At 40.9% G+C, this 19,769-nt stretch overlaps 1 protein-coding gene across 2 annotated transcripts; it reads left to right on the top strand.

The window, feature by feature from the left end:
• Positions 1 to 11,426: 11,426 nt before the first annotated feature.
• Positions 11,427 to 16,597, top strand: mnx2b (motor neuron and pancreas homeobox 2b). Of its 2 annotated transcripts, none has more exons than XM_033619272.2 (3): positions 11,427 to 12,665; positions 14,012 to 14,169; positions 15,518 to 16,597. In XM_033619272.2, exons 1-3 carry the CDS (start codon positions 12,251 to 12,253, stop codon positions 15,914 to 15,916), a joined length of 972 nt encoding a protein of 323 aa, XP_033475163.1. In that variant the 5' UTR covers positions 11,427 to 12,250; the 3' UTR covers positions 15,917 to 16,597. The 2 variants fall into 2 exon arrangements, with proteins under 2 accessions (XP_033475163.1, XP_033475154.1); XM_033619263.2 differs by having other exon boundaries at positions 11,451 to 12,665; positions 14,009 to 14,169.
• The last annotated feature ends 3,172 nt before the right edge of the window (positions 16,598 to 19,769 follow it).

Genomic DNA, 19,769 nt, shown 5'->3' with positions numbered 1-19,769 from the left:
TCTGATCGATGGCCAGTTGGGAGCAGTTGATCTGTCCTTGCTCCCTCGTGGACACTGCAACAACGCCTGACAGAGCTGAAATTCAGTCGGTCTCTAAAATGCATTGTGCGGCTCAAAAGACAGTGTATGTCCAGTTTAAGTGATGTTAACTTACAGGATTTTCAAACTGTTCTCCATCAATAGCCGTAACTGGAATAATATTGAGCAGTAGTTTTAAAGACTCACCATTTTGATGTAATTTGGACAGTTTATCAGATTCACCTGGGTTTTTTTTGTAAAATACAAGTGTTGAAAGTAGTTAAGATTTTTTTTTAAAATTCATGATAACTGTGATTTCTTGAAATTTAATATGGTGACACATCCAGAGCCTTTGTTTCTCTACAAGATAGGCACAGATTGGACGTACCGTTTGACTCTTTGACACCTGCAAAGCACATTTGTTTAACCAAGCGAGGATTTGTCCTTCTCCAGTTATTTGTGACATAGAAGTGATTTAGGCTACCTTAAAGATTGAGCACACATAGTTTATCGGCAGGAGGGGCAGCTTATTCAAACCAATTAGCATACTGACAGAGAGGGATGAGTTCAGTGACCTTTCTATCCATGTAGCCATAAACAGAACAAATATATTGAACAAGATTCGCAGAAAAGACGAGTGAATGAGGCAGAAACGATAATATTTAAACTTTTATTGTTCCCCAGTTGTCAGTGGTACAGTGTACTGTGCTGTGGATCAAGGCTAAAACATGAAGTTAGATATAGAGAAATGTATTCTGTTAGTTAGACAAAGACTAACTCTTATTTACACAGATCTAATTTTAACAATGCTAATTTCTTGTTACTTGTGCAATGTGCTAAGATGGTACACTATTGGTACTCTGTGATGGTATTTTGACTGTTCTGTCACTTCATCAGCTCTGTTGCCAAATGAGCTGGACTGACCACACTTTATCACACCTCTGATGACATTTTGATCAATTGAGAGCCATTACAATACACCACAATGCCCTGATTTACGTCCGCCACAATTTCATAGATTGACAGATTTTAGCAGCACTCCATTAGTCTATTGACAAGTCAAGGGTCTGATCAATTCATTTCAATTTTTTTGGAATATTGACCGCATCCTAACAGAAATTAGCAGATGGGAGGTGGCACTGTTACCGCAAAGACTTTAATTTGCTTAAGAGATTTGCCTGATGCATGATTAAATTTGTTTTCTACAACTCCTTAAGGTAACAGAAAAATCTTAAAATTCTTAAGATGTGTTTGTTGTTGTTGTTATTAATGATGTGTCATGTGTCAGAGACTGTACAGGTTCATTCTGTCTGTCCTCAGAGTCTGCAGCCATCAGTACTTTTTCTGAGCAGAACATTTGTTTTTATATCCTTACTTCCACAAGTCAATTGTGGGCTAGTTGCTGCTCTGTGCGCACAAGAGGACACAGAAATTAATTTTCAACAAAATAAGAGCTCTGGATTTACATGTTGCCTGTGACTCGGCCAGAGAGATTGCACTTGAACATACTGCAAAGACGACAGCCAATGGCCAACTATCAGGTGCATTCTGCACCGGCATGAGTGGAAATAACTCTTCATACCAGCAGGCAGTCGTAGTCTGTATTCGTCATTCAAAAAGGGAAACCAAAAGACTGACAGGATGGAATTATGATGCTAGTTAGCCACTTAGCACACTAACAACACAACTCTGTTTCTGCTAAAGAGCTCAGTGGCTAAAAACATAATCTTACCCAATATAACAAGTTTGCTTTTATCTCACACCCTCTTGACTTTAGTTGTTTGTTTACTTTCCTCACTTCTGTTTCTCTTCTCATCACTGAGCCGAATTTCCAAGCAGAGTGATTTCATTTACCAACGGGCTCCAACGGGCTCCACCAGCTCTTACGCCAATTCAACTTGCTGAATCGGCTGATAAATGCCGACAAGGGTCGACTCACCGACGGCCCACATTGGCCAACGGCTGACTGTCGGCTTGGTGTTTCAGGGCCCTGGAGCTTCTTGGTATTTTGTTAAAGGAGACGTCCTGTATTTTGCACTTTGAGCCCCATTTCTGGGTTGTTTATGATGAAATAGAGTGGTTAATGCCAAAATTATGATGATTGCTCCTTTTCAGAGAATTTGGCTTTATGATAAAATAGAGTGGCTAAGGGGGTGATCACACAGAAATGAGACGCTAGAGATGCAGATGCTTCAAAGACGCTTGAAACGCTGGAAGCGCTTATTCAATGTGCGCTAACTACTGGCGTCTGACGTCTACAAAAACGCGCGTCTTCAAAGACGCCAGAAAAATGCCCATCTAAAAAGACGCTTGAATGCCAATCAGATGCGTCGTATCATAGGAAAACAATGGTTTTACTGGCGTCGCGTTTCATCTCAGTGTGATCGCTCCCTAAGACCAAAATAATGATCATTGCTCATTTTCAGAGAATTTGGCTTTCTCCTGCCTGGCTCAACACTGCTGCCTATGGCCATGTGTGAACCTCTCCTAAAACCACCCTAAATGTTTGTTTTCAAAGCCATGAAACTCACCAAGTGGTCAGTGGTGTTCATTGATGTTCTGACATAAAAATCGTAGCAAACTGTGGTTTCCGTGATGATTTATTTGACATTTTGTCTACCCCATTGGTTTTCAATAGAAGTCCTCATTGTCCGTCGGTAGTAATCCGCCACTGGAAATTGAAAGGGGGTTGTTTATGACAAGGTTGTAGTCACTGAAGTCTTTTAGCTCAGTGAAAGTGCCGGCCTGACAGTGCTGTGTGCGCTCCTGGAGGAAGAACGAGAATGAATGAAAAAGTTTTGTAATAAATTTAAACAACTGCACAATGGATTACTTGCTTGTAAACAACCTTCCCAGTACGATGCCTTTGAACACATCGCCAGCCTACTTCTTCTGCTTCTTTTCTGTGTCCCATTACATTGCAATGGTTATCCTGCCGGTTGGCGGCACCCACATAAAGGAGCATTATCGCCATCAAGTGGGCTGGAGTGTATAATGCTTCAGGGAAAAACGAACGATCAAGCGAAAGTTTACACGCGGGTGTGAGGCAGCTGAAAAAATAGTTCCACAATCAAGATGAACAGTGAAAACACGGATGGAAACCACAGTTTGCTACGATTTTTATGTTAGAACATCAATGAACACCACTGACCACTCGGTGAGTTTCATGGCTTTGAAAACAAACGTTTAGGGTGGTTTTAGGGACAGATTCACACATAGCCATAGGCAGCAGTGTTGAGCCAGGCAGGGGAAAGCCAAATTCTCCGAAAATGAGCAATGATCATTATTTTGGTCTTAGGGAGCGATCACACTGAGATGAAACGCGACGCCAGTAAAACCATTGTTTTCCTATGATACGGCGCATCTGATTGACATTCAAGCGTCTTTTTAGATGGGCATTTTTCTGGCGCCTTTGAAGACACGCGTTTTTGTAGATGTCAGATGCCAGTAGTTAGCGCACATTGAATAAGCGCTTCCAGCGTTTCAAGCGTCTCTGAAGCGTCTGCGTCTCTAGCGTCTCATTTCTGTGTGATCACCCCCTTAGCCACTCTATTTTATCATAAAGAAATGGGGCTCAAAAAGACTTCTCCTTTAATACATTCAAGTGGAAGAATTGTACTAACATTTGAAAGAAAAAAACAACCTGCCAGTGTCGTGTCCTCACTATCTTTCACCGCTCTTCTGTCATTCTCCCTTCAGTAACCTTTGGTTAGGGTTAACAAGTAAACTGGGCAATAAGAGGACATTAACTGAGTGCTAATGGCAGTAGACGATTTCCTCACAGCGGAAAGCATGGCAGAAAACATGCTATCATGAGCAATAAACTTCAACCCCAAAGTAGCAATTAGATGCAGATTTAAAAGTCATTTTAGAGAGCAGAATGTGGCTGAAAGACAGTGTGTTTTTAACACTCTGTACTACTGAAACTGAGTTGATGTGTGGAGAAGTGAAACAGAGAGAGCAAACAGCCAACTGGCGGAGATCTTCAAAGCATTTGATGGTTCTGAATATCCTCATAAGTGGGCAGATAATGCATGGTGGAGAGGGCCAGCGAGATAGCAGGGTGAAAGTAATGATGTCTTGTTGTGGCTGATAAGGTGTATTTATCTCCTATCTCCCATGTCTATGCACAATGGGGCCCTTGTATGGGTGATAGTAAAACACAGGGCTGTTAGATGGAAGGACCCATTAAATGGTCATAAAACTCACACTGAAGCGGATTATGTTGAAAGGAAGCTTTTGTTTCCAGTGTGGAAAAAATAAACAGGTGAGCTTGGAAAGAGATTGGAGAGCCGCAAGGTTGGAATTCCCCAATTTAGATGTGAAACAGACTCTGGACCCTTTGCCGTTTTATTTGGTCTGCCTCTATTGTGATTTATCAAATGTGTCCACTTTATCAAGCTGCCATTGATCAGCTCAGATCATATCTGAAAGATCATGTCATTAAATGAACACACCAAAGTGACACCTTTAATTTGGGCAATAGGCATTTATTTTAATATCTAATATGCACAAATATGTTGTTTTTAATCAAATACAGTTGTGTTTACAGACATGTTACACATAGTATGTACTTGTCACTTAACCAAATTTAATACCTGTGGTTATTTACTTGGAGACAAATCATTCCTATATGAGTTTTTAATATATGATATGATTTCAACTTATAGGGTGCTTTAACACCTACCCTGTTTGGTTCAATTCAATCAAACTCAAGTTCCTTTGCCTCCTAAGTGCGGTTCATTTGGGCAGGTGTGAACACAGCAATCACACTCCGGTGCACACCAAAACAACCAGACTGACCTTCTTGAAGAGGTGGTCTTGGTCTGGTTCCAAACGAACTCTAGTGCAATTCATTTGTAGTGAGAACGTGTTCCAACCTGGATCTGAACCAACTGCAGTCACATGACACATTGTTTGGGTTAAACATGAGCATGTTACAGTTCTGGAGGATTATTAATGTACTGCCTTAATATGCACATTGGACGCAGTCAACCATCAAAACATTGTTTTCTAGTTGGAGCCGTGCCTCGTTTTCAAACTGTATGGTTTGCCTAAAATGAACAATGACAGCAATATAGTACACGATGACCAGCGCTAAAATCAACCTGCGTAGTTGTCCCTCCATTGTGATATTAGAAAGTGTCGCATTAGCAGCTGGCGGATGTGAACATTTTTTCTCATTAGGGTGCTAGGATTTACGAATGATACGATGTGAATGCAAATTGATGTTAGGCTAAGCTTTTTCAGCTACCTGGATTTAGTTGAAGCATTTGCCATAAACACAAACATTTGTAGCAGCTATATAATTGACAAAATACTAATGCTTCTGTGATTGTGGTTATCAGGGGGGCTGTGAAAAGTTCACTCCAAATGCTGGCATAAATAGCCTATGTAGTCACTCCAGCATTGTTATTCAAAACGTGTTTTCATCACTTTCCTATGAGCTCTTCTTGCGCTGCTGGGAAATAAACGTATCCATTTTACAAAAAGAAAATTCAACCAGAGCAAATACGTCAAGGTTCAGCAAACGACTGCATTCTCTCACCATCAGCAGCTCCTGAAAGTGCTGATACACACCTGATGAGAGGAGTGGGGAGAGGCCAAAGTAGCAAAGACAGACAGAAGGAGATTCACATCCAGAGGGCTGGATGTCATATGGCAAAGCTCAATATTGGTTAATAAATGACAGGGACAGGGTACTGAGACCGAGAAGAGAAGTAAAACTCTAATAAATTACTTTTATCTCCTTAATGAGACAACATTAATTTTGGTCTCAAGGTCTGGCAGAAAGCGAGCTGATTAATCGTCTGCCTTTAACATTGTGGGAATTAGTCTAATTACCAAGGGTACAGAGAGCTGATCTTCAGCACAGAAAGTCCATTGTGCACCCGAATCATTTATCATAGCCACGGTCCGGACGTTGTACTCCAGGCCTGGTGGGAAAACTGGACCTGGTGGACAACGTCCCTGAAAGCTACGTGTGTCACGACAAGCCTGAAGAAAGAGCAGATACAGGAATACATGCAGGAACATGAGCACATAGGAAGTAAGTTGCATCAGGATGAATCAGCACATCTGTAAAGTTATCAAACAGTAAATCTGTCATGGTCCGTTGCATGGTGTTGACATGTTTTCATATGATCCATGTTATCAGACTGACAATCTGTAGGAGCTCCTGAACTTTCTTTAGTCTCACTTATCAACAGTGTGAATGGTCTTATCAGAACGTTAAATTAACCAGCGAGGATCAGCAACCCAGTGGGAGTCAATAATGTGCAGACGAGGCCGGCACACAGAGAACACAAGAGCATGGCGGGATTAGTTTTAGGACAGGGCAAGCTGTCTCAGAGCTGTGGTAATGATTGAGAAATATGCCTGTAATTGCTGATAAGCTCTTTAATGTTTCAGTAAAGTCCTGTCGGCCTCTAAGTTTACTGACACATAAATCGTCGATAAACTTAAGAGCCGGCGGTCTCTTTGAACCAATTGTCTTCTCACGGTGTGAAGGGTGTGTGCTGCATTTTGAGAGCTCTGCAAAGGGTTCAAGAGGGCATGTGCATGCGAGGACAAGTGTGTAAGGAGTAAAAAGGAGGTACGGTAATGAGAGTTTATGTTGGTCAGATCAGAGTCAACAGCCACAACAAGGACCCTTCATTGCACTGGGTTTGCTTTTTAATACACAGAGCTAAACAATGCAGGCATAATGCTGCCCCATTGTGTGATTTTAGACAGTATGCCAGTGTTCCGGAAGCAAAAGAGGCGTGATATGGAACACAACAGCATCGGCCTTTAGTGTGATACAACATATGTATCGGGGCAGCACTCTCTAAACAATATAGGGCATAACATGGTAACAACAGTCATTTACCATCCCTGTTATATGGCAGTTGATTTAGTCCTCTGCTTGGAGGGTAAAGAGTGCCAGGACCTTATTATTTTTCCAATTTGCGGACATTTTCTAGTACCGTTCTTCTTCTTTCAGTTAGCTGCTAACTGCTTCTAGCTGCTTTTTAAATCTCCCAGCTGTGGGTCACGCACATATCACCTCAGCAAAATGTAACGCCCATTCTGCTGGCTATCCCTTTTACATAGCCGTTGATTACTAGCATTGTTACTTCCACTGCTGCCAGCTTAAGGGCGAGAATGCCCTCGTAACTTTTATACAGAACAAGGAGGAATAATGGTGCAACATTACCGCCTTGAGTAGGCATATAAAAGGGGCTAATTTAAGGATAAATAAACATTAAAATATCTATTGGATGAATGATGTCTTGCTATTGTTGTTGTTTTTGACTCAGTTGTGAGCATCATCTACACTGCTGAAGTATTCAACAGCGTCACAGTAAATCATCAAGTCCCATTGTGCTGCACAGTGGCTGAATCTGATCTCTGAAAGGTTTGTACCTGATGAATCAATGTAGGACCACATGACTATCTCTGCTATGTACTGATGTGAGGCAAAGGGAAGCCAAAATAAAGAGTCCACAGCCATGCTAGCAGCTCTGTGAGGCTATACTGAAGTTAAACATCAACATGCTAACATGCTCATTTTCAGCATGTTCAGTGTTTATCAATGATCATCTTAGTTAAGTTTAACATTTGCAAAGTCCTACTCTAGCACTGAACACAAACAACAGCAGAGGCCGATGAGAGTGTCATTAGTTTTGTAGGTATTAAACCATATTGACCTGATGATGGCGCTGGATAAAAAAGGAAATGTGAGGACAAACCATCCAATAACCGAACTGTTGAAATATTTCACTTTAGACCAAAGTAGTGGGCCAACAACAGCCCTGTTGTTCCTGGGGTGGGGGAGCCCTCTTGTGAGGAGTTTGCATGTTCTCCCCATGTCAGCGTGGGTTTTCTCCAGGTACTCCAGCTTCCTCCCACAGTCCAAAGATATGCAGGTTAACTGGTGTCTCTAAATTGGCCGTAGGTGTGAATATGAGTGTGAATGGTTGAGTGTCTCTATGTGTCAGCCCTGTGATAGTCTGGTGACCTGTCCAGGGTGTACCCCACCTCTCGCTCAATGTCAGCTGGGATAAACGGTTACAGAAAATGAACGAATTAATGAATAATTTTAAAAGCCTTCACCGGGAACCTATTTGTCGCGGTTTGTGTGTGGGAATTATAAGTGTGTGACATATAACATCCCATTATCTTACATTATTTCCTGTTTAAATGGATGTTATTGGTGCTTTGATGTAATTTTCAAAAGTTTAAAATGAATTTGTGAATCATTTTGTGAAATATATCATGAGTAATAGTTGGTTGTCAATCTTTTTTTGATATTAGTGAATAAAAACAAACATTTATGTCATGATAAGAGTGATAACACAGGTTATAGAGGCTGTTGTGCACAGGTATAAATACAGGTGTGCATTGAGATTTTGGCTTTTTGTCTTGGGCACAAAAAGTTTGAAAACCACTGGGCCACAGCAGCGTTTGATCTCTTCAAGGAGAGGGACAGTGTGCAAAGCGCTGCTCAGAGGGCAGTTGACACTGGAGGGGAGCTCAGTTTCAGGCACCCATTCAATTTAATTTGTGCGCCTCTGTCAACAGGCCCGGGTGACGGATTTACCCGTGGCCTGGCTATTTAAATTACTTTCAAATCATAAAAGCAAGGGAACGAGGCTTTTGAGGGGGAAGAGGTTGAGAGAAACAGGCAGAAAGCGGCACTGATTTCCCTGGAGCAAATTACCTCTATATCAGCGCCGGAGACAGGCGGTAATCTGCCTGATAGAGAGCGGAGGCCGAGAGACACAGAGCCACACTGGTGAGGAGGAGACAGAGAGAGAGAGAGAGAGGTGGGCGGACCTGAAAGACCGCTCCAATTTTCTGGAGGTCAACTTCACGCGCGCACACACGCATGTGCATCAGCCAATTACATATCATGAGTGGGGGGTCTTATAAAGATTCCCCCATGTAGTGTTTTATTCATATCTGCAGAATGGATTTCAATTTCCTTGTGTGGGTGGAGGTGGGAGCTGCAGCTGGATTAGACTGTAACATTGTGACATCTGCACTGGATGTTTGTTAGTGAGGGTGTTTGAAGTGATGAAGAACTAATGAAGCCAACTATAAATATTAAAACTCATCAGCACCAAACAGCAACTTCAGTTATTTCTGAATGAGACATTTATTCAGGGCCGTAATCATCTCTTTAACATTGGGGGTGACCATTTTGAATCACCTTCCCCCCTCCAGGCCAACACATTCTTACCCTGACCTCGTCACATATTGGCGTTTAGTCATGGACTTTCCATGTCAACATGATGTGAAAAGTACCCTGGGTGTGTTGGTTGGTCAAGTTCTGCCTGTTACATGCATTGTCTTCTTTCAAAATACACTTCCGTTTTCACAGGAAATTTAACGTTTACATGCAGTCTCTTTAAAAATAAACGTACTACATTGTTACAACACCGCAAATTGACTTTAATTTTCCTTCAACAACAACCGCACATGGTTGGGTTTAGGACAAAGAACAGGGTTTGAGAATCTTATGCTCTCTCAGGTGAAAGTCGTTGTTTGTTGGAACCATCCACCACCCCTCACGCCCGGGTCTGGTTGGAATTCTCCCCCAGGTGAAATTTGTAGAAACCTAACAGCTAAACTGATCATTTTACAGCATTCAAAACAAAAATCTTAATGCAGGGGTTCTCAGAGTTTTTACGACTGAGTGCCATTTTAGGGAGCCAACATAAGAGTGGGGGCCGCAGGAAATGACATTTTCAGTTACTTTTATAAATAACATACTATGACCATTTTTCCTGACATTTACTGTGACAAACTAACACTTTACCAAACCTGTAACAGTACATATAAAAGTAATGAAATAGAGACAGTACAGTGTTTGACACTGTAGCTGCAGGGTACAGCAACACCACTTGGACAAACCACTTGCAGAACTGTATACTAGTAGTAATAATAATAATGGTAGTTTGTTAAGTTTATTTGTGATTCTGATCACATTTACTAATCTTTTTATTAATGTTAATCGCTGCCTAGCATTCATTTAATCATCATCATGAATTACTGTCTAATAGGGCTGCAACAAACAATTGTTTTAATTATGAATTCATTTCATTAATTTGTCAATTGATTATTTGGTCCTTAAAGTCTCAGTTAATAGTGAAAAATGCCCATCATAACTTCCCAGTGCTCATGTGGTACAGTACCTGTTATGTTATATTTTGTTATGTCTGACCATCAACTCACAGATAGTCCACTTACTTTCAAAAAAGACCGAGAAAATCAGAAAATACTCATATTTGAGAAGCTGAAAGTGAATTTGTCCTGAACCATGAATCAATTATCAAGATTTTGCAGATTAATTGTGTTGCTGAATTAATCAATCAGTTGCATTAGCTCTGGAGAATGAAGTCGGGAGCTGCAGATGCAAATTAGCAATATAGCTAACTCTGGCTCAACAGCTGTGTTGTGCATGGCCCCCGTTAAATAAACTAAACTAAAGCAGATGTCGCACACGTGCAGGGTGACACTGAGGTCATGTCGTCTATTTTTAATCTTATTATTCTTCTTAACATATAGGCCTACAACTAAAAATTTATACTTGGTGGGTATAAGCTTCCAGGATTACAATATCTTTATACTTAGCATATTTAGATTTGATTAGATTAGAAATAGGTAAGTAAGGAATAAATAGAAGTCTCTGAAACAACATTTGAAAAAAGTTAATCTTCTCTATTTACAAATGTTGAGCATCAGTGTTGGCTCTTTTGCATCAACATGCAGATTCTCATTATAAAATGCTTTGAATAACGTCCCAGATAAGAGGCATTGTCTTAATTCACATCTATTCACTGGTTGAGCACAGACCAGGTTTTAAGACCTTAACCTGCAGCCCAGTGATACTCAACTTACGGCCTGTGGGCCAAATCTGGTTGCCAGGTGGCCCACTGACCATTTCCTGAATCACAATTAAAATAAGACCCTCCCAACAGAGGCCCGGACTAAGCCCAGAATGTCCTCAGATCCTAGACACACCTCTGACCTGTGCTGGGCTGCTACGACGGGATTTGTCTTTTGGTAAAGATGAGTGAGGACAGCAAAGAAATGTGGAAAACGGGCAATAAATACTATTAATGTTTGTTGATTAACTGGTCCCTTGCCTCCTGTCATTTTGCATTAGTGGCCCCTGCATAGCAAAGCAGGTTGAGTATCCCTGCTGTATTTTATGTTCATGAGGTTTTGTTCAGCTTATAGACGCTCATGTTGAAAAGAATAAGTCAGACTCCACTTCAGTTGATGCACCTTCACTTTCTCAGGTCTTAAAATGGCATTAGTTCACCTTAAGCAGGAGGCCAATTAACTTATAGCCTCTTCTGCCAAGTCATTACACTTTTATACGGTTTGTGTGCAATTCCTGATCATAAAATTTAATGGCATTGGTATGGCCTGAGTATGAGCATGAAGCAAGCCATTAATATTAATGATTTAAATACTGGAGTGGACACAGTGGTTTTTAACGTCACCCAATCAGAGGTAGCTACCCAGTCACACCGAGACTGCAGCCAATATCTGTTGCTAAGGTGTGGAGGATGTTTGCAGCACTAATAATTAGTTTGGACAATCAAATCAGTGGATATAATTCTTTGTTTATGGCAAGGTAGTTGCAATCTGTGGTGAGTATGAGGAGCTGGCAGTAAGATAGATACTGAAAATACAATCGGCTAATCTTCTAATGTACCTCCACGCTTTGATGCAGTTGAAGGTGTTTGCAGGCGGGACAAGGGTTGGACATTACCTCACTCTGAATGCTTTCTGGGGGGAGAAACGAGCGAGTAATTAGCTGATTAGAGGCCCGTCAGAGCAGCTCAGCCTCCAGCCAATCCCAGCTCACACCGGCCTGCAGGGGTGGAGGAGGTCGGCTGATGGAGTGAGACACATGCCTCTTTGTGAAGTTAGTGTTTAACACCGCGGGCGCGATGTTGCAGAGTGACATGTGCAGGTACAATTTAAGGAAGTAGATGCACATGTAGAGTCTGTCAAAAAGTTTTTTCTAAGTCGCGAAGATATAAATTGATAACTTATCAATGCTTATTTTTGAGTAGCATATAACTTTTAGGAAAACATAAGGAGATTGTATGAGTTCGTGACTGAAAGAGGATCCGCTCTCTGCGCGCTGACGCACGGCACAGGTGCGCACCCGCCAAGCTCCACACGTTTGTTGTGTTAAGACTCTGCAGTCCAGCTGAGGAGAACCGTCATGGAGAAATCGAAAAACTTCAGAATCGACGCCCTGCTCGCTGATGAGACCAACCGGGTGAGCCGAGACGTCTCCCCCGGTTTGAGCAGCGACAGCCCGGCGGGCAGCCCGGTCTCCTGCCGCCGCGCGGACACCCCGTCTCCGCGGGCCGCACAGCTTCAAGGAATAATCCACAAACCAGGTGTCCTAAATCTCCCGCATCCAGGACTCGCTTCAATCCCCGGCATGTATCCCGCACCCATGTACCCGCTATCCGCGCTGGGTGGCCAGCACCCTGCGTTCGCGTACAGCGGCTTCACGCAGCTAACACAGACCTACCCAGAGCACCTGAAGGCGGCCGCCATGGCGGGGTCTCTGCCCCTGGAGCACTGGATCCGCGCCGGGATCATGATGCCTCGACTGCCAGATTACAGCAGTGAGTATATAATCTGATAAAATTATTTTACAGGTCCAAATTTTTACATCTTACTTTTTAATTTGCAAAAATATTGTTTTAAAATTGCTCAAACATAAATACAAATCTGTGTCACTCATGAGCCGTTTTCCGTTATCAGGTTTTACAGTTTTTAATCAGATGGTTTGACCTCTGAAGGTCTGAGGTGCTGTAAACTCATGAACACACTCAAATGAAACTGAGTTAATTTTTGACTAAACTTAACTTATGTTCTCTTTAGATTATTATTATCAGTATTATTATTACCTGCAATTATTATAAAAAATATAGCAGGCCTGTTAATACTCAGTTCTTTGTTTTTTGCTTATTGTTTCTATTTTTAATTAGGCTACCAGAAAAATCAAAGCCACTAATTTAATATTTAAATTATATCATTGATAATCTGCTCCAGATTAGTTGTTTTATATGCTTCAGAGATATGAATAGGAGAAATTAATAATAATAATAATAATAATAATAATAATAATAATAATAATAATAATATCATCTAAGATCACACAGAAACAGGCAGTTTTAGCATTTGGATTTTTTTTTTTTTTTTTTTACCAAATCCATTTCACAGGCAGTAAGATTAGGCTATAATTTACAACATATTTTTGTTTTCCAAGGTATACTTTGTCTAATATTCAAGATAATTCCAGATATCTTTATATGTATTGTTAATAGCAGCCACACATTGTCCCGCAAAGCACACTGGCACCGGTTCACTGCTTATCTGTGTGTCATGATTTAATTTTGGCCCATTTATTTCTCTATAAACGCCAACCCGATGAAAATTGTCTTTGTGTGACGAAGAAACTATAAACAAACACCTAAAACGTGCTGTAGTTCATCAATAAAATCCCAAAAGCCTTCATTGAATTTTCATTAAGTTAATGGCATGCCTGTGTTTTTATGGCCTCCGCGCCCGCTTCTGCCGTGTCCCCCCGTCAACAATAAACTGGAGTAAAGCTATTATAGTTAATGATGGCGGGAGAGTGCGGGCATATGTGCGCCTGTTCCCACCCACAAAATTATATTGAACTTCCTATGTCCTTGGTATTATATAAATAAGACTGGAGGCAGTTGCTGACAAAATAATTCATTTAAAGACTTGATTCTTCTTTAAAGGAAATAAGTAGAATTTTCAGAAAATATTCAGACATTGTGTGTTCAGCATTAGAGTCTTAAAGGTTTATTAAAATTAAGTGCATCCATGATTCTCTGTTATCAAAGAGAAATAAGTTGTCATTAAATCAATAATAAATGTCACCGCTCCACTCACATGAAGCCACAGTCTGATATCTTTGCTCTTCCTCCTCCAGCAGGCCCTCAGTCTGGTTTGTTGGGGAAGTGCAGGAGGCCCCGCACCGCTTTCACCAGTCAGCAGCTGCTGGAGCTGGAGAACCAGTTTAAGCTCAACAAGTACCTGTCCAGACCCAAACGCTTCGAAGTGGCCACCTCACTCATGCTGACTGAGACACAGGTAAGGAGAGACCAGGTGCTAAACCAGCCAGCAGGTTCACGTCAGGCTGTAAACACAGAAAGATGATTCACAGAAACAAGAATGAGGCAAGAAACCAACATATCTCATAACAGGCCAGCTGCAGCACGCTCATCCAGCAGGATATCTGGACTTTGACAAACACACTTCAGTAACTAAAAGCAGGCACACATTTTGGGCTGACTCCTGCAGGTAATAGACTTTTAATTAATTTCAATATTTATTTTGTATTCATCCAGGAAAGCCTGACTGAAATCAAAATCAATCAAATATCTTTTTCAACAGTGTCCTGGCCTGAGATATTCATCGACATAAAACAAATGGCACAAAATCAGAATTACACAGAAATGTGATTATAAAATCATGAATGACATTTCTAACACAATCGTAAAAGACTATATTTTAACAAGGGTGTACAATTTATTTTAACGGAACAGAAGGCTAGGGGATCCTGTGTCGAAAAATATTTAACATCAAACACTTAATTTCCTGCATTCTTTTGAATATTTATTCCCCAATTTGTGTTTTTTCTGCATCATTTTATTGTGTAAATGTCTTTAATTTTGTCATTTTTTATTGGGGTGCAAGTGCACATGTTCTAAATATTGAGGGGAGCGTGTCCCCTGCGTCTTCCCCAAAATTTACATTTACGAATCTTAAGAATACAAACTATGAGTTGTCAAAAAGCATAAAGATAAGTATTAGTAGCAGTGAAATTTTAAATTGAAATATACCTTCATTCTTAATTGGATTTAACTGAAATAACATCTAAATAAATCAAGTAGTGGTGCACAGTGTACAACAGACACATTACTGTAGGTCACCATCTGTTCATGCTTCAAGTGTCTGAACTGAATTTATCTAGCAAAGAACTGAATGAAGATTTAAGTGCATTTTTTGCTTTCTCTGCATTTTATGTTTGAGATTTGATCATAAATACTGATATATTTCAAGTACATTATTAAAGGTAGGGTGCTTTCATGGTTGCATGTCTGAGATGCAGGAGAACAGAGATATTTTTTGATAAATTAGGAATAATTTTTAACTGTCGTTGAAAATTCTGCAGAAGAAAATGTATTATTTGCTCTTTATTGTCAGTGGAAAAAAGAATAATAAATATTAGCGAGGGGCAGAAACCTCCTGTAAGACTGACACACACAAAGAGAAGATACTGTAAAGATGTCATAAACCACTGGCAGCTTTTAGAATGACCTCTGTTCTGGAGCTGCAAGTGAGAGATGTCATAACAAAAATGTATAACTAAATCTGTCCAAACGTTTCGTTAACCATCTTGTGAACACATTGTCTTTGCTCTGTCGTCTCTCGGCAGGTTAAGATCTGGTTCCAGAACCGGAGGATGAAGTGGAAACGCAGCAGGAAGGCGAAGGAGCAGGCCAGCGCCTCGGCCCAGTCTGAGGCACAGCGACTACGCAGTGGAGGAAAAACAGCCACCAACAAATCAGAGGAGAGCAGAAGAGCTGTGAGTCCAGAGGACAGAGGGATAGATCTCGATCTGGAGGATGGAGAGGAGGAGGAAGAGGAAGAGGAGGAGGAAGAAGAAGAGGAGGAGGAAGCCCAGCATGGTTTTCCTGTTGGGATGCCACGATCCACGGACTTCTTGCAGCGCAGCACCGACGTTGGCTATAGTCCCCACAGCCCTTTCTCTGATGAGGAGCTGGAGGGGGTGCAAGTAGGAGGAGGTGACAGGAAGATCGGGGCAGGACTGTGAACACACACCCAGGAAACACTGGTCTGATTTCCTGAGTGTCACAGAGACATTACACTGGGACACGTCTGTGTTTGTGGGCACTCGAGAAGACAATTTCCAAACACACACAAATGACACAAATACACTGTATAAACTATCTGTGAATAAAATCATCTGTAAGCACTGTACATTTTGTAGCATGCCGAGAAAAAAAAGGTGCTCATTTCCTCCCTAAATTTAGCTGTCTTCATGCCAATCACCTTCTGGTCATCATTGCTCATCCGCTGACAGCTGGAGCTCCACCCAGTGAACATGGGTTCATAGATGAAGTGAGACAAGTCATGCATTCAGACAGCGTGAGAATGTACAGCAGCTGCAGCCTCCACTGCATCATTAAGACAAAATCAAACAAGCTGTGTGATGTGACTGAAGAAACAATACACACTTAACATCTGCCGCTCCAGATGTTCTGGGGTTTAATACTTTTACTTTTGTGCATTTAATATGTAAATATTGATGTTTCTTTTATTTCTTTTGTTCCTGATGATGTTCTCTTCACCCAGCCTACATGTAAAAGAACTTAATTTATTTGAAGGATTGTAAAGATTAATCATACGTGTATTTATCTGAAACTTGTTTGTGGTGTAACTGTGAAATAAAAAAGTGACAGGAAAAACAAAATTAAAAAAAAGAACTGAAAAATAAGTTATTGATCAATGTTCCTGATTAGTATGTGCCATCAAAAATTAAGAAATGGATAAAAATAATTAGTCATAAGCAGGGGCGTAGGACTGGGGGATAAAGGGGAACTAAGTAGTCTTGAGAGGGCCCACAAAAGCTGTATTTCTACTTAAATCTTCCGGTGTTGTACTCTTAGAACTACTACATAACCTGTGCGTACATGCACCTAAATCCTCGGTCTGTTTTGCGTTTCCATCACAAATGGTACTCTTATATGTATGTGGGGTTGTTACCGGCTAGCAATAACTGCGTCACTGCTCCACCAGGCTATTGCTGTATTTCTTTTTCACTGACGATGCAGAGGACTTCCACAGAACGGGGCTGCACACCAATATTTTCATAACAAAAAATAATACACTGAAGTGTTTAGAGTCTCCATCGTAATTGATTGGATATTTAAAAATAGCGAGTTTGTGCACCGAGTCCTTGTCAAGCAAGAGTGACCATTCTCTCCTGACCAGTCAATGGACTGCAGTGTTTCTAGCTCCAACTCTTAGAATCAATAAACGGTACAGAAGGAAGCAGTTGTATTTATACCATTCCCAACTTGACAATTGAAACACAAAAATAACCGTTCTAATGTCTGACGAACTGAACCGAACCGGACTGCTTGATTGAAACGAGGCTGAAGATATTTCAATCAGTTTTTATGGTAGAAGAATATTTATTAACATGTGAACGAATGAATAAGAATGTGGAAAGTCTTTGGGATTAGACCCTGTAGAGATGGTTTGATTTAAGGAGGGTGATGAATCCATAGTCAAACAGGGAAAAAGGTGAAATGGTGAGCATGAGAAAGGTCTTCCTGATTGAACTTATGCTGAGCTTCATTAGACTGAATAGCTTTGGATGTGGGGAGGGGCCCATAGAGAATGCCTGTGTTCATGTGCAGGCCACAGAATTTTGTGCTACACCCCTGTTGATAAGAATAACTTTATTATGTGAGCTGCATGTAGGCTACTGTGCAGCCAGTAATGAGACATTATATCATTGCCACCTGTCCCCAAAGTCAGAGTTGAATGAGGTTGTCTTGCTCTTCTTGAAATGCACCTGTAAGATAAAAAGAGGAACAAACACCAAGGAGTGAACTCACAAAAGGCTTGCGTGGCAATTCTCAACACACCTGCAGAGGGTAAAATGCACTCATAACTGTGCTGCCAAGCAATTAGCATCCCAGTGTGCTATTTGCATGTATATATTTTAGGTAATGTGCAATTATTACAGTCAATAGTGTTGTAGTATTGTTGGGGATATTAAATCCCAAATATGGTTTCTCTTGTTCACATCTAAATTCATGTCTAAAGTTTTGAGGAAGGTCTCTACATCTCGTCTATCAGGACCTGTAGCTTGTCCTCTGAAAATTTCAGTTTTCTCTTTCTGCAACTGTTCTGCCTACTGTGTTCTTAGTGCGAATGCAACATTTATCCTTTGCTTCATGGATAGTTGCAATCAGATGCAATGAAAGGGCAAATTGCACTGCAAAAGATGATGGGTGTGTTTGCGCTGTAATATCATAACTGCAGTGTCAAATCAGACCTTGAGATGGTGCAGAAAGTTGTTGCAAGTGATGCCCAAGTCATTATATGTTTTGTGAATTCCCTGGTAAGCATGCCGATGTTCAGCAGGTACAATGTTTACCATGTTAACCTTCTTAGTTTGGCGTGTTAGTATACTAATGATGGGACTGTCATTTTGCAGTCCAGTTTCTGTATAGAGAAATTTCTTTCAAAATCACAAATGTTAATTTGCTGGTGGCACTAGAAAGTCAGTAAACACATCAGGATTCATCCTCTGGGGAACATGAATGTCTGAACAAAATTTCCAGTCTGGACCGAGGAGACAGACGAACATTTCCATCAAAAATCACACTAAGACAAAAGAAAGAAATGCCACAAAGGTCTGCTTAAATCTCACTCTCAGGTAGATGGTCCATGTTTTCATCAACAATCCAACATAATGGAGATGAAACTTTTTTGTTCTTCGACTCTTCACATCTCTTTTAACTCCTCCCTGCTGGTTCACAGCCACCGCGCTGCTTCTGGTAGCAAAAGCAGTTCACAGTTTTAATTTATTACAAAGGCTCTCAGATATTAATTACTTGGTGGGGTTTACTGATAGCCAAATAATTAAGTTAATGAAGAGGAAGTAAAGCAATCAAAAGCCTGATGGTGATGTCACACGGGCCCATTTTAATTTCCAAGAGCAACGGCATGATGAGTGTGTGTAACTGCGGCGGGGCATTTTAATGGCCACCCATGTAGGGGTTGTGATTAAAGAGCAGATTGGAGGACATGCAATATGGTGTCATTTAGCCCCCTCTCAGACCATAGTCACATGTTTATATAGTGATTAAATGCATCCTTAACTGGCTGGACACACACTCACACCCCTCTTGTGAAAAGGGGAAAAAAAAAAACTGCGCAATGAGTGGAAGTGCCATCAAACATTGTTGGGACGCAGACTTTGTTGTGGCTCTCATGTGGTCTGCTCAAAAACAATAAGAAACTGATAGAAGTCTCAAGGTTATCATGTAGGCTATATATTTTTTATTTATATCAGCAATCATGTAGGTCATCAAATATGTGAAGGAGAAATTAACTGAGTCTCAACAACAGCAGATGTATGGCCTCCACTGATGTTTAAAAACTCAACTCATTTGAATTTAACATGCAAAATCATCATTTGCATTCATGAGTCTATGTGTATTATAGTATTTATTCTCTCCATTAGCTAATTATTATTATACAGCTCCCAAGTAGTTTAAGCAATTTGTGTTGCCTAAAATCCCCTTTAAAATTCAACAGCGTATTTGTCGTCTAAAGGTTGAGTGTTTAGGATTTAGTGGCAGCAAGCTGTGAGGTTGCCGACTACAACCAACTAAAACTTCTCCTGTGTGCTATGTGCGTCCTTTCTAGAGTCATTGTTTGGTTTGTTCCCTCTGGCTGACTGTAGAAACAACATGGTGGCCTCTGTGGAAGAGGACCCACTCCATATGTAGCTCAAGCCCTTAGGAACATGCCAGGTTTGAAGCCAATTTACATAGTGGCTAAAAGTGGAATTACAACCTCTGCGTGCATCATGTGATGCCTTTGGGCCAAAAAGACTTTTCCATACATCTGTAAATCAGTAGATA

Source organism: Epinephelus lanceolatus, chromosome 2 (genome assembly GCF_041903045.1).
Source record: "Epinephelus lanceolatus isolate andai-2023 chromosome 2, ASM4190304v1, whole genome shotgun sequence".
Taxonomy (NCBI): Eukaryota; Metazoa; Chordata; class Actinopteri; order Perciformes; family Serranidae; genus Epinephelus; species Epinephelus lanceolatus.
The sequence above is the reverse complement of the archived record's forward strand: the minus strand, read 5'-3'. Positions and strand labels throughout refer to the sequence as shown.

What these genes read in the sequence shown, in the direction of transcription:
- mnx2b (XM_033619263.2), top strand. Translation starts at nt 12,251, where the DNA reads ATGGAGAAATCGAAAAACTTCAGAATCGACGCCCTGCTCGCTGATGAG. An exon ending in TCGACTGCCAGATTACAGCA is followed by an intron (nt 12,666 to 14,008) that starts GTGAGTATATAA and finishes TTCCTCCTCCAG; the next exon opens with CAGGCCCTCAGTCTGGTTTG. An exon ending in TCATGCTGACTGAGACACAG is followed by an intron (nt 14,170 to 15,517) that starts GTAAGGAGAGAC and finishes GTCTCTCGGCAG; the next exon opens with GTTAAGATCTGGTTCCAGAA.